General features: G+C 34.3%; 1 protein-coding gene across 3 annotated transcripts in view; it reads left to right on the forward strand.

Moving 5' to 3' along the window:
* The window catches only part of map3k4 (mitogen-activated protein kinase kinase kinase 4), a 158,576-nt gene that overhangs the window by 102,403 nt on the left and 41,942 nt on the right, over positions 1-14,231 (forward strand). For all 3 annotated transcript variants that reach the window (XM_039738901.1, XM_039738903.1, XM_039738904.1), the window contains exons 6-8: positions 10,700-10,857; positions 11,953-12,069; positions 12,172-12,271. In XM_039738901.1, the coding sequence (XP_039594835.1) occupies positions 10,700-10,857; positions 11,953-12,069; positions 12,172-12,271 (375 nt within the window). The remainder of the gene's footprint in view (positions 1-10,699; positions 10,858-11,952; positions 12,070-12,171; positions 12,272-14,231) is intronic.

The following is a 14,231-nucleotide window of genomic DNA, read 5'->3' on the forward strand; positions in this document are numbered from 1 at the left end:
GTTAAAAGAACAAACATTCAAATTTCTTTACTCTTATGTAATTTTATATAAAAATAAACTTAGATTTTAAATATCCCAAAAGATTTTGCTCTCCATAAAAATATATCCTGTCAAAATTATACAAATTCAAATATGAACATGCTGCATAACAAAACCTGGAAATATAAATAAAATGTGTTCCTTTCAGCAATAACAAATCAAATCATTCAGTTGTCTTTGCTCATATGTCATTTTAGAGCTGGACGCCTGGCCTTTTTTTGGCAACAGGTTCGTTTCTGTTTGGTGTGAGGTTCTGTGTTGTGGAGATTCTCAGGATGGATTGCAGGTGCTCATCAGTGAGGCGACTCCTGTGTGCTGTTTTGTTAGTCTTTATCACTGAGAAGAGCTTCTCACACAGATATGTGCTACCAAACATGCACAAGGTTCGAGCCGCATGTAGACGGACTTTTTTTGTTCTTCAAAGTCACCAAAGCGCCGTGCAAACTCAGTGCGCAGTGCGCTCAGTTTATCAGCAAAGTGCGTATTTGGGAACACCGTAGTGACGACTTGGTTTAACATTACTTGGCAACAGGGAAAGTGGGGCAAGGTGCACTGGTGCATTTGTGTCTCCCATAAAAGCAGCTTCACTTGAAATCACTTTGTGATTGTGCACGGGTAAAAACGTCCGCTGAAGTGTCAGATTCTTATTTAATTATTCTGCTTTCTGTATCTTCTGCATTGCATTCAGGTTACCCTGATGTTTTGTCTCATAGTGCCGTCTTAGATTAAATTCTGTAATTACAGCCACATTAGCTCCACAAATGAGACACACGGGTTCAGTAAACATATACTCAGCCTCCCATCGGTTTTAAAGGCTCTATTTTCAGAATCAACTTTTCTCTTCAGCATCGTGTGAGCTAGCTTCGCAATAACTTGCAGCATCATAAGCTAGACTTGATTAACGCGTAAGTGTTGGCAAGGCAGCTGAAGCGCTGCATTATGGGATCTGTAGTTTATTGTGTTACCAGCGCTTCATATACTCGGGCCAATAATAACAATAATACAGTATATAAAATGATCTCCCGGGCGGATATAATTACGCCGGGCGGATGTGCCCCTGCCCTTGAGTTTGACACATATGGACTAAATAGAACTTGAAAAGATATATTTTTCAAATGTGATCGCAATTCAGATAGAGTTGACGCAGACTACAGCCTGCATGCCTCAATAAGTCATCCTCCCTCGCTCTTACTTTTTACCGTTCATCTAATGAATACACTGAGTATGGCTTTACCAAAACAATCATTGATGGCGAATAAAGTATCCATTATTCGAGTATGTAGATCGGGATATATATATATACATATATATATACCAGCGTATCGCAGCGGAGAAGTAGTGTGTTAAAAAAGCTAGAAAAAGAAAAGGGAACATTTTAAAAATAACGTAACATGACTGTCAATATACAGTATTTGTTTTGTGAGTGTTACTGAGTGTTGCTGTCATCAAGGATTTGATTATCATTATTTCTTTCAATCAGGTTCGTATTTGTAGGATGTGTTGTGTTCAAGTTACATTCCGTGTTTGTCAATCGTTGTAAAGATGACAGGTTTCATTCATCGATTCGTTTCTTACTGCATCAATAAACAGCTCGTCTTCTTCTTTATCTGAGACCTGACACACTGCATGCACGGGTTTTTACACTGTCTTCCTTTAGCGGGACATTGACTTTTTCCAACGTGTGCTTTGTTTCCGCAGTAGCTGGATTTATGAATATGCTTGTATGTATCAGGCGCTTCATATTTTTGCTGCCTTTTCAATTGTGTAATTGGTTTTGTTCAGCGCTCTTTGGAACTGTTGCTTTTATCTGTGCACGCGTCAGTTCACGTGAGCCGCTCGGTGTACATGCATCGAAGGTTCCCAGCTGTGCTGGTGCCATCTCGTGCTATGTCCATGGCTGTATTTAATGTTACCTTAGTCCTGGCACTTAAAACTTTCTCTCGCAGTTTCGCTGAGTTTGTGTCAAACACCACCCTGACCATCTCATCTTCCTCTCCATAAGCACAGTCCTTCACCCGTGAATATTTAGTGAGGGTTTGCTATTGGCTTGCGCTGACGGACGGCCTTATATGGGCAGGCACTAAATTACAACGCCAGCGCAGCCTGTCTATGAACTTAATTTAAAGTGTAGGTTTACATCGTGCTTTGTTTCAAGTAGCAGAACTCATGAATATGGTTGTATATGTCACTCGCTCGCTTCTTATTGTTTCGCTGCCTTCTCAATTATATAATGCATGTTTTCTTCAGCGCTTTTTGGAGGTCTTCCTGGTTTTCTATGTACTGCGTGATTACGTGGGAGGCGTGATGATGTCACACGAAACTCCGCCCCCACGGCGTTCAAGCTCATCTCCATTACAGTAAATGGAGAAAAACAGCTTCCAGTTATGACCATTACTCGTAGAATTTCGATATAAAACCTGCCCAACTTTTGTAAGGAAGCTGTAAGGAACAAATCTGCCAAATTTCAGCCTTCCATCCACACGGGAAGTTGGAGAATTAGTGATGAGTGAGTGAGTGAGTGAGTGAGTGAGGGCTTTGCCTTTTATTAGTATAGATCTACCGTGATGCCTTGAATAGTTTCTCTGCCTTTTCTCTTATAGACATATAGTAGTTTAATACGTCTAGACATTATATACAGAAGCATGGCATATTGGTTCCAAAATAAGTTACCTCTGTAGGTTATATAACAATAGCCTCTTATATAATGTGTTTCACATAGTTGATCATTGATGTTTGTACCTTTTAGTTCCAAGAAAGTGATTAGTTTTACAATGAAGAGATGGTCCAGTCAGGTGTTTTAGGTCTGATATCTACGGCTGATCCTGATAGATTTCTGTTTTTTTTTCCCCTTTATCCTTTTAAAACCTTTTTACACTATACTCTTGCATAACCAAACAAATAGAAGTCGTATGTCATATATTAAAGTGTATTTTTATAATTAAATTAGAGACCACAGATGTTAACTGTTCATTTTTATTAACTAAATGAAATTATGTGGTCTTAATTCTCAGTGACCATAAAATACTAAAATAAACAAAATTTCCTTAAATACATACTTTAAGTAGTATGTCATATTGTTTTATCTTTTTTTGTAATATACCAATGTGAAACAAGGCTTAATTAAGTAGTTTTCACAATTTTTATATATATATATATATATATATATATATATATATATATACACACACACAAATATATACATATGTGTACATATTTCTTGCCTTTATAATGTAATTTTTTTATTTTACATGCTTGTGTAAGTGCTAATAATTTCAGTATTCTTGGGAAAAGTAATCACATTTCAGAAACAAGGGAAATGTAAATCATGTATTATTATGGAGTGGAGTAACATACATTTAATAAACTTACATGTTCCTGCTTTAACACAGTATGTAATTAACCTTTTTTATGTATGACATCATTGGTGTCATGGAAACAGTGTTTTAGACAAAATTAATCTGTTTTTCTGCTAAAAGCTTCCATTTATGGGTTTTAATTAGGCTGTGTTTCAAAACCTGTTATGAAACCTTTACATAGTGGTTTTTGTAAAATGTTATGGTCTCCAGCTTTTATAAACATTGACAGCATTTAGCAATGAACTTTTTACCGCATTTTGCTAGATACTTATCTGTGAGAATAGCATCTTGGACTTGAGACAACATCAAGAGTTTGTCTGTTTATATTTTATCATAAAGTTGTTAACTTCTGTTTTATATTCTTTAACACTCCAATGTTTGTAAGGACTTCTGGTATTCCCTAGAGATGCTAGTTTTTTTATGTTCCGAGATTTTTAGATCCTTTTTATGCTTTTGCTTTTCTGAAACTGTATAGACCTTTTGATTGTGTTTGTAATGATTATGGCATGTTAATTTATAACTGCTTTGTGTATCTTGTAGTCTGGAGGATAAATTTTGTTTCTAGTAACAGTCATTTTTTGAATGATGCAAGTTTTTGATCAATTATAGCAGGTTATTTTAAACTTTTTAATTTGAGAACTCAAATAAGAAAATCAATACCATACAAGAGAAGGATTGTTACCATAATAGCAAAGCCATACATAGGCAAATAAGAATGGCCATAAAAGAAAAAACAATGAAAAAAATGTATTGCCATTCAATTATATTTCTCACATTAAATATTGTGAAAACAGAAAAGTGGAAGGTAAACATACTGCTAATAAAAATAATACATTCAAAACAGTGAGTAGATTTTTTTGATACAGTTTATTCACCTTATATGAAATAACTTTATATTTTAAAGAATAGTTTTTCAAATGTGCTCCATCATTAACAATTAATTTTTCTAAAAGAGTTTGCATTTTTTTCAGCATAACCCAGTTTTTATTTAATAATTTAATAAGCTAAATAAAAAAAAAAAGTTGAGTCATGTAGCTAAATTATTCCAAAAATGTACCTATTTTGTATGTTATATAAGTAATAGCATAAATCTTACTGAAGAATTTGGCAAATAGTTCAGTCTGAAGTGTTTAATGTTACTGACTGACATTGTGCTGCATGCCAAGGGCTGTGCCCTACAGCCTGCTTCACACTTTTGCTATTTTCTGGATATCTTAATGGCCAAACATGCATGTTCTTTACACAACCAGTAAATTGAAATTTACCACTTTGTGGTAAAGATTGTGTTATAAGAAGGAATTTAATGAGGTTTAAACTTAATGCAATATCTTCTTTTCTCTTCTGCTACAGATTTAGTTTTAACATGTATTGTAACGGTGTACACACAGTAAGGCACTAACTGGTTGTCCATGGCCAATGAAACAGCATTTAGCACACTGCACTATATATAACCTCAACTCCAACACCTAGAAAATGTCACATCTTTATGCCACACCTTTTGTGTTCAGTTTGACATTTTAAACTAGGGCAGTGGTTCCTTTGCCTCACAAGCTAGTCTGTGTTATTCCTTCTTCTTTCCTCCTTTATTTATATGTGCTTTTGCCATCAGTCAAGTCAGTTTAACTACAAGTTGTGAGTGACTTGGTAGTGTTGCAGAGTATTTATTATGTTTTCATCCTATAGAAATGAAAGCTCTGCATGATGCATCATTGGTGTTGTTTGAAGGCAAAGTCTCAGATTCTGTACTCACAACAAATAATATGTCAAATATAGAGTGGTATATCACTTACTAATGTAAGGTTATACAAGCTCAGCTAATTTTACTCAAAAATTATATTGCAACCCATCACAAACATGTCCATGTACCAATTTAGGCTGTGACCCATAGTTTAAGAAAAAATCTATTGAAATCTTAAAAGATCAACTTTGAAGCCTTTCTAGTCTGCAATTTATTTTTCTTTAATACATATGGTATGATTTGTTCCCTTAAGAATATCCTTAAGAGTTTTTACAGTATATGAATAGATAAAAAACTGTTTTAAGTTTCCTGTAGAACTACTAAATATGCACTAGGCAAGAATAGATGTGAAAGCGCTTTTTTCCCCATTAAGGTTATGATTGAGATCACTGACATTCCAGCCAACAACATCTATTTAAATATACATATTAACATTGATGTTGAGATCCTGTTAAAAATTTTAGCCAAAATAAAAGAAAGTGCTTCTGTTTATAAAATCAATTTGTGCAATATTTTGAATAAGACTGTTCTCTTTCTATTGAATGCTCCTGGTGAATGATCCATTTCAACTTAATTTGTTAATTTGATAAAAAGTATTAATAGACAGCCATCCCTTCTTCTCACTCAAGCTGGGAGAATTAGCATTGTCAATGTTAATATTCTTCCATATTTTTAATTTTTTCAAAAAGTTTGACTCAGTTGAAAGTTAATTTGGAATTCAGAATGACTGGTCATTAAAAAGATCTTCCTTTATAGGTCTCTGTAGAGTGGAGGCATGACACTTCTTGAATTTCTGTTTAATTACTGTACTATACACACATGTACACTGAGACTTTGGAAGAGGGCAGAAGTCAGATGCTTTTACTAGCTACACCTGTATATTCCATCCTTCTGTAAACTATTCAGTGTGGCAGTCACTAGCAAAGAAGTATTTACATAATGCTTTATTGTCATGTGTAACTAAGACAATGTAGTTCATTTTTCACATTTGCCTTCTGTTAAAACAACAAAATATATTATGCATAAAATACCTTCCTAGACGTACATGTCATTAAGAATAGACTCAGTAGAGTACTAAATAAAGTGTATGTTGTTCAGTAGTCCTTTTTTATGTCCAATTTTAATTTTATAGTCCAGCAAGGTCCAGTCAGTAGTGGAGCACAAGCTTGCATCGTATAGCTTAAATATTAAAGCTGTTCTAAACAGAAGGTCCAAAATCAGCCAGTTATTCTTCACGTTAAAATTTACCTCATTATTCAGAAAGATCTGGGGGAAATTATGCCTCAGTTAGCATGCCATTTAACTCATACTGGACCAATTTCAAATTGCTAGTTCACCTAACTTGCTTATCTTTAGGATGTGGGAAGAAACTCATATTAGCAATCGAGAACAATGTATACATAATGAGGGCAAGCAAAATCCACAAAAACAGCACAATACATTCCCGGGGATTTGAACCTAGGACTCTAGAGCTTTACTAGTAGTCCAGTCCATAAATATACAGTATGTATGACTATTTTTCTTCCAAAATGTTGAATGTGGTGTGTATTCCTGTCAGCTTTTTTCTTTTTTTTTTTTTTTCTTTAGAAAAAAAAGCAGTCACCTTATTATTAAATAAAATGTACAAAATTATGCAGAATGTTTTTCATTCACTCATACTTTTTGTTTCCACTGCAAGTACTTGGTTGCTCTATTTTTTAATGTAACAAATCTTAGCACAGCTGGATCCGTGCCATCATTGCTTTGCTGTGTTGGCTTGCCATCCACTTGAATTCTTAGTTTATTAAGAACATACATGCCAATTTATTCAGCTTTTTTTTGGTTATGTGATCCATTAGGTCTTCTGACACCACCTTGTATACACTGATCATGTTCTGTGTCTGTCTCTTTCTTTCATTATAAAAAAAAAACAACTCAGTCTCACAATGAATGTCTTGAGAGCATGTTTATTCAAAATCATATTCTTTTTTTCATAATGTGCTGTGATCTTTTTTTATAAGAAAAAACTGTAAAGTGATTTCTACTGTTTGTTATTAGGCATGTTTATTTAAAGGACATTTTAGCAAAGTATATTTCCACCACTCCAGTACAAAAGACTACAAGATTTTCTACTTATGTATTTCTATGCAAGGTACTCTATGATGCAAATGTGATGTTTCATGGTGCTTTATTTTTTATGCAGCATATTGTAAGTTAGCTTACCTGTGTAAGAGCAGTGGTGCTCTTTCTAGCATTTGCAGTATCTCCATAAAAAAGTTTTTGTTTATTTATGAACTAGTATATTTAACTATTTTGTTTTCTTATTTGATTGTTCAGTAGGTGCATGCACACACTTATTTAAAGTAAATACATTTTAGAGACAATAAGCAACAGAAAATTCTTTTTTTTTTTGTTTTTTTTTAACTATACAGCAATTCTGTTTTCTCAATGTTTAGCATACACTTGCAAAACAAGAGCCATCCATATATGAAATACTAGATCTTTGCATTGTACATTTGGGTACATAGATCATTGTTGTATAGCTCATGGCAATTTGGTTTTCCACTTTAGTTTTTTTAAAAATCAAAAAAGTGTCTTATTTTCATTAACATCTTTGAGTGCTTAATATTATTAGATTGTCATTTTACCTGCCATTTTTAAAGAAATAGAAATATGTTATTTCAGTTCCATTTTAAGCTTTGTTTATCTGTACGGTGCAGTTTATGCTTGTTTTTTTGTGTGGAGAGCAGCTGTGTTGAGTTTTGAAAATGGAGTCTGGGAGAGGCTCATGAATTTAGAATCAGAGTGATAGACTGTAGATAGTTACGGTAAAACACTTCTATTATCCCACTCTTCAACCCAAGTTAAAGATGAATACCTTTTCTCCAGATTTTGTGCTTCATGTATAAATGATGCGTACGCACAAAAATGTTGCGTACGCCTGTTTCCATGTACACTTTGAGATGTATAAAAACTAAACTTGCTATGAAGCCATGCACATTTTCCCAGTTGCCTCACACCATTTGTACACAACCCAGCAGCATCCAGCATCAAAGGAGAACTACTGTTTCTGTGTGGTGTCCCTTTCTTTTTTACATTTGCATCTATTATGGCAGGGCTAATTAAATACATCAAAATTAATTGCATAGTGCTTACAGATTTAATTCCTTTGATAATAATCATTCTGTAACAATATAATGGTGCATGCAATGGCCAGACTACCGTAGCTGCTTTAGCATTGCTTGAAAACATTGCAAATGGTGGAATTAGAAGAGAGTGCATATTTCTAGATGATGATGACTGGCTTTTAAGTCGATTTCGATTTTCAAGAACTAACCACTTGGAGCTTTGTGCTGAACTGGTGCTGGCTTTACAAATGCAGACCTTGAGAAACTGTGCTCTACCTGCACCTTTGCAAGTTCTCTCCACCCTTGGGTTTTTAGCCACTGGAGCTTTTCAACATGAACTTTCACAGTCATCACTGGGTTGTGCCATGCCAGGTGTATGCGTTGGTATTATCCACTTGCCATCCAGATATATAAGTGCATGAAAGTGCAATTTGCAGCAACATCTGGTTTACCAAATTTAATCAGAGCAGTCAACTGCACGCCCATTGCTATTGCAAAGGCTTTGGACAAGTTACATCAACCAGGGATGAATCACCAAAAGAAAGAGCTGGCATTACATCATCTATAGGAGGAGAGCCTATAAAACCAGCAACTTCACACAGTTGCATGTGCATGTTCCACCTAGTGCAGCAAAAGGCAAGCAGTCATTTTAAGGATAATGAGTCACCTCAAACAGCCATGTAATGAGCAGAGAGTCTATGCATTGTGGCACTCGGCACGACGGTACACTATAAAGGTGCCTTCAGAGAATGAATTTGCTTATGTAGTAAATAGACAGCATTGTGCTTCTCTATAGTCCAAAGAAAGTGTGTTGCATTGTGCAAGCATGTAGAGTGCTGCAGAATGTGAGACACAGTCATGGCTTGCCCATACCTGAAGAGATACGTTCTGATGTTCCTGGACCTGACACACCAAATGATCTGCCAAATCGGACATGCATTGCAACTTCATTTGAATGTAATTAGCAGAATGTAAAAATAGGCAAGCAGATGCAGCATTTGTCTTTTAACCAGTTCATTTAATTTGTTGTCAATATCAAATACTACAGCCTTTATATTCCTTAGTTAATTTGCAACATCTCTTACAGTATCCACTGTTGCATTTTGTGACTCCAGAACAGTGTCTGTCAGCACATGGCCAGGCCCAGCAGTGTCCGAAGCAGAGGTGTGTGAGTAGCCAGTGCCCTAAGATGTGCTTGGCACAGCAGCACCATCACTGCCTGGAGTCTCGTCCTTGGTACGGGGATCAGCTTTTGTAATATTGTCCTATACAGAATAAACAGGTGGTGGGCTATGACTCGCCTTTTCATATCGACTTTGATATCTGACTACCTTTTTTATTTTGAGTACTAGCTGCCTTTTTAAAGTTGAATTTTTGAGTGTCTCTGCCATTCTGTATTACTTGATTGATTTCCTTTTTTGTTTCTACCACTGCAATGGGGGTGCAGTTGACTGCTCTCTAATTACATTTGGTAAACCAAACGTTGCTTGCCTCCACTTCACGTTCATTGAAATTCTTCTTTTTTCCTATATGCTTTTGCCATTGTCTTTTAACAAAACACTGAATGGAAGGGAACACTTATATTGATTTTCATATTCGAATATGCACAATTCAGGGAGGAGTCAGGGTGGGACTGTAGACGCATGCATGTGTGTTAAAATTCATGTTGAATAGGATTTATAAAGGGAAAGTGTGTGCAACTTTGCTTATGGACTGTTTTATGCATCTGTATTTTTTTATACATGCACACGTTTCCTGTTTTGTCCATACTCCATATTTAGTGTGAATTTTATGCACGGCATTATACATGAGGTTCTTTGATACTTACTTTTACTGCATAAAAGGCCTTACAATTGTATGTCATTCCATCTAACAAAGATGGCCATACTATCTTGATAATTATAGTAAAAAATCAGGCAAACAGCAGTATCTAAAATAATAAGTAAAATATCTCACATATTCAGTACACAAGTAAAATAAATTTATCATTTTAATTATAACTTTAAAATTGCAAGTACTGATATATCTAAATGGAAAATTTGAAACACCCTTTCTAAACTATATCAATTTTATTTAAAAAATTAAGAATGAGAAAACTACATTGACATTCTTTCTCAGTGTTTCTCATACATAATTACATTTTATCACCAGTAAACATTGTTTGCAGTATATTTTCCTGTTTTAAAGAATCATTTCCTTTGAAGCTTAATTGATATGGGTCTGGACTCTACTGCCTTTAAACCACCATAATGATTAGGAACAAATCGCTTTACCAAATAGCTGATTAGCCTGTAAAAATCAACATAAACAGCGCACTTTGCCTGTGCTTATGGAGTGCTTTTGGATGTTTTTTACAGCATAAACTGGCTAATTGTTCCTAAATTTAAAGTTGCTGTTACTGTGGCAGCAGTGTGTTACTGATGTTGTATGGTATCATTTTATCCTCTTCCTGATTTAAGGTATATTTTGACTACATGCGAAGCTGGATCCAAATGCTACAGCATTTACCTCAAGCATCTCACAGCTTAAAGAATGTACTAGAAGAAGAGTGGAATTTCACCAAAGTAATAACTCCTTATGTTCGAGGTGGAGAGGCTCAGTCCGGAAAGCTGTTCTGGTAAGTACTGTAGTGCTCATCGAATTTTAGATTGGCTATTCTTTGTTTCAGTAATATGTTGAATATAGATGTACCCTTTCATGTGTTGCATCTTTTGCTTTTTATTAAATATACAATATAATATGTTGTTTGATTACATTGCATTATTTATTTAGGGTTTGCTGGTTTCTGATGACATACAGAAGGCATGTTCAGTGGATAAGTGTTTTGTATGATAACGAGTAAAAAACTATTTGTAACAGAAAAGAATAATAGCATCTGTAAAGGTGATTTAGTAATAAAGTAAAGGAACATCTGCTAAAGAGTTAAAATAAACTGTCCATTTACAGAATTTACATAACCAGTATTATAATACTGTAGTTGTACCATATGAATACTATATATACTCTAAGTATTAGTTTTATTTTTAAATAATAATGACAATTAACAAAAGAGTTTTAAAAGGATTTAGAAATATTTACCCAAGTAAATTGCTGCCGATTTATTTTTTGCATTATTTCCTGCTGTGCTACTTGTCCTTTGATCAGTATGAATAAGTATTTTGAGTAAAAAGTACCACCATCATCTCCATTTTACTATGCTGACATATTTCTTTGTGTAAAATGGTAAATTACCACAATTTCTTTGTGTGCATGGAGTCTGAATTTATCAATTTTTCGTATGATTCCAATAAAGTGTATACTATATCCTATATGCTATTTGTGTGCTTTTCTCATGGTAGCAGAATTTACTTTTTAATGATACTGTGGTTGCTTTCTCAAATTGCAAACAAAGTACAGCTGAAGCACCAAAGTATCTTTTTAAAAAGAAAAACTGAGAATCAAGCATTATTCCTTTACTGTTTTGCCTTTTTATTTCAAACAAAATATAGAGGTTTTAATGTGATTGAACTTTAGGATCCTATTAATTTGCACAGATAAGGAAAATATGCTTTCCATACTTTTCTTTGTGATATCTTTAAGCAATTATTTAATTCACTTTTTGAATTTAAAGACATAATAATTTAATTCAATATCTTCATTAATGTTATTTATCAGTTTGAAACTATTAAAGAAACTTTTAACGATAATTTAAAAATGAATATATGTTATCTAGTGAAATAGCAGGAATGCTGCTGAAATCTACGGGAGACTTTATGGAAGCAGGACTTCAGAAGAGCTGTGATGAATTCTGGGAGAATGCGGATGACAATACAGCCTCGGATGAAATCAGGCAAGGCACATCATTTATTTTATTTGTGGGATTAAAAGCTTGTATTAGTATTAATTTATTTAGCACATATGTCTGAAAATGACTTTGTATTTATGCCATCAGGAGATCAGTAATTGAGACAAGTCGTTCATTAAAGCAGCTGTTCCATGAAGTGAGAGAGAGAGCTTCAAAAGCACTAGGTTTTGCTAAAATGCTCCGGAAGGTAAAGAAATATATTAGTATTGTTAATTCTATCAGAATTCTATCAAAGCAGAATGTAGCCAAAGAAAACTCACAAATCATTAATTAGGAACTGACATTTCTGTAAAATTTGATTATGTAGTAATAGTTGGACAATAAATATTAAAGTTTTGAAATGATCGGATGAAAGATTTGAAGCAGACAATTTAAATAGTGATTCTTTTAGCTTATACCTGTATGCTTACTCCTCCAACTTCTCAAAACTGAACTGTATCACCATAAAGATTCTATTTGGCTATAAACATCTGTGTCTCTTACCTATTTCTGATTGGATTTACTAAATAAAGTTTTAAGGTGGAAACTGATGCATTTGTGTATTACTTGTATTTGTTTATTTCAGTAATAATTTGATCACAAAAAAGAGAACTTATTTATATTGTTTCTTAGTTCACAGGAACTGTGACATGTTCAGAGTTTCTCATTATTTTTGTTGCATACTTTTAAAGATGATAAAACCAGAATGAAAGACCATGTAGGCTTGTATGTTGGTTAATTAGATGCTCCTGAATCAAAATATTTTGCTTTGTCAAAATCTGTTGAAAATGTTTTAAAACATGTTTCTCTCGCATTAAAAAAATCAGAATTTTTAAATCAGTTAAAAATCAATTATAAACCAGCTTCATTGAAATAGCCCTTTCAGATTTGTGGATTATATAATTTTTATTTGACTTGTTTATACAAAAAATGAAATAAATGTAACATTTCTATTTCAGTTTATCCATCAGTTATTGTTAATTGTTTAATAATGCAGGATTTTGAAAACGTTAATGACCATACCACAAACAGTTCTTGCTACCCTAAGGATAAAAAAATATTTATTGTCTCAAAGTCTCATCATGATCTCAATTGAAAGCGTTTGCCGTGTCACATACAATATGACCCATGAATTGGACCACAATGGCGCCAAAACTCAACTGCGACTGTAATCACATAAAGTAAAGACATGGCAGCATGCCTTGACTCTCATCATGACTTAACTGTCAAGAAAACGATGGCTGGATCATACTGCAAGCCTGGCACAAAAACAGAATGGAGAAATGGACACACAGTGTATATGAGGGATTGCTAACAGAGATCGCAACAGATCCTGTGAACCACACTCCCAAAAGGCACACTTTGCAAGTTAAACCCATGGCTGGCGCTGATAGTTGAGTTCAATATACATGCCAACGAGACACACGTCAAGTTTAGGACACAAAATTCAGACATGACAAACACTGATGACTTCCTGTGCAAACTTGTACTCTGATCCCAAAATGAAGTTGTACACATCACCAGGAAAAACAGCAAGATTTACAAACTCACATGAGCATTGCACCAAAAGCAAGAGTTGTTTCACTGAGAACAAACAATAGATGATGAGATGGCAGGATACTGCTGCACATAACAGATCGAGAGATCAGCCTTAACTTCAACATGAAGTGCAAGAATAAACAATTTAGGACACATACACAGTATCAACATCTCCTTATCATTTGCATCCATGGAAGCCTTTGTTGAAAATCTCCCAGAACAAACACCACATGTACACCTGGCAGGTTCAATAACTTATCATGTACAGTTGTGCTTGAAAGTTTGTGAACCCTTTAGAATTTTCTATATTTCTGCATAAATATGACCTAAAACATCATCAGATTTTCACTCAAGTCCTAAAAGTAGATAAAGAGAAACCAGTTAAACAAATGAGACAAAAATATTATACTTTGTCATTTATTGAGGAAAATGATTGAATATTACATATTTGTGAGTGTCAAAAGTATGTAAATCTCTAGGATTAGCAGTTAGTTTGAAGGTGAAATTAGAGTCGGGTGTTTTCAATCAATGGGATGACAATCAGGTGTGAGTGGGCACCCAGTGTTATTTAACACGGATCCATCAAAGTCTGCTCTTCACAACACGTTTGTGGAAGTGTATCATGGGAC

Source organism: Polypterus senegalus, chromosome 16 (genome assembly GCF_016835505.1).
Source record: "Polypterus senegalus isolate Bchr_013 chromosome 16, ASM1683550v1, whole genome shotgun sequence".
In the NCBI taxonomy this organism is placed as follows: Eukaryota; Metazoa; Chordata; class Cladistia; order Polypteriformes; family Polypteridae; genus Polypterus; species Polypterus senegalus.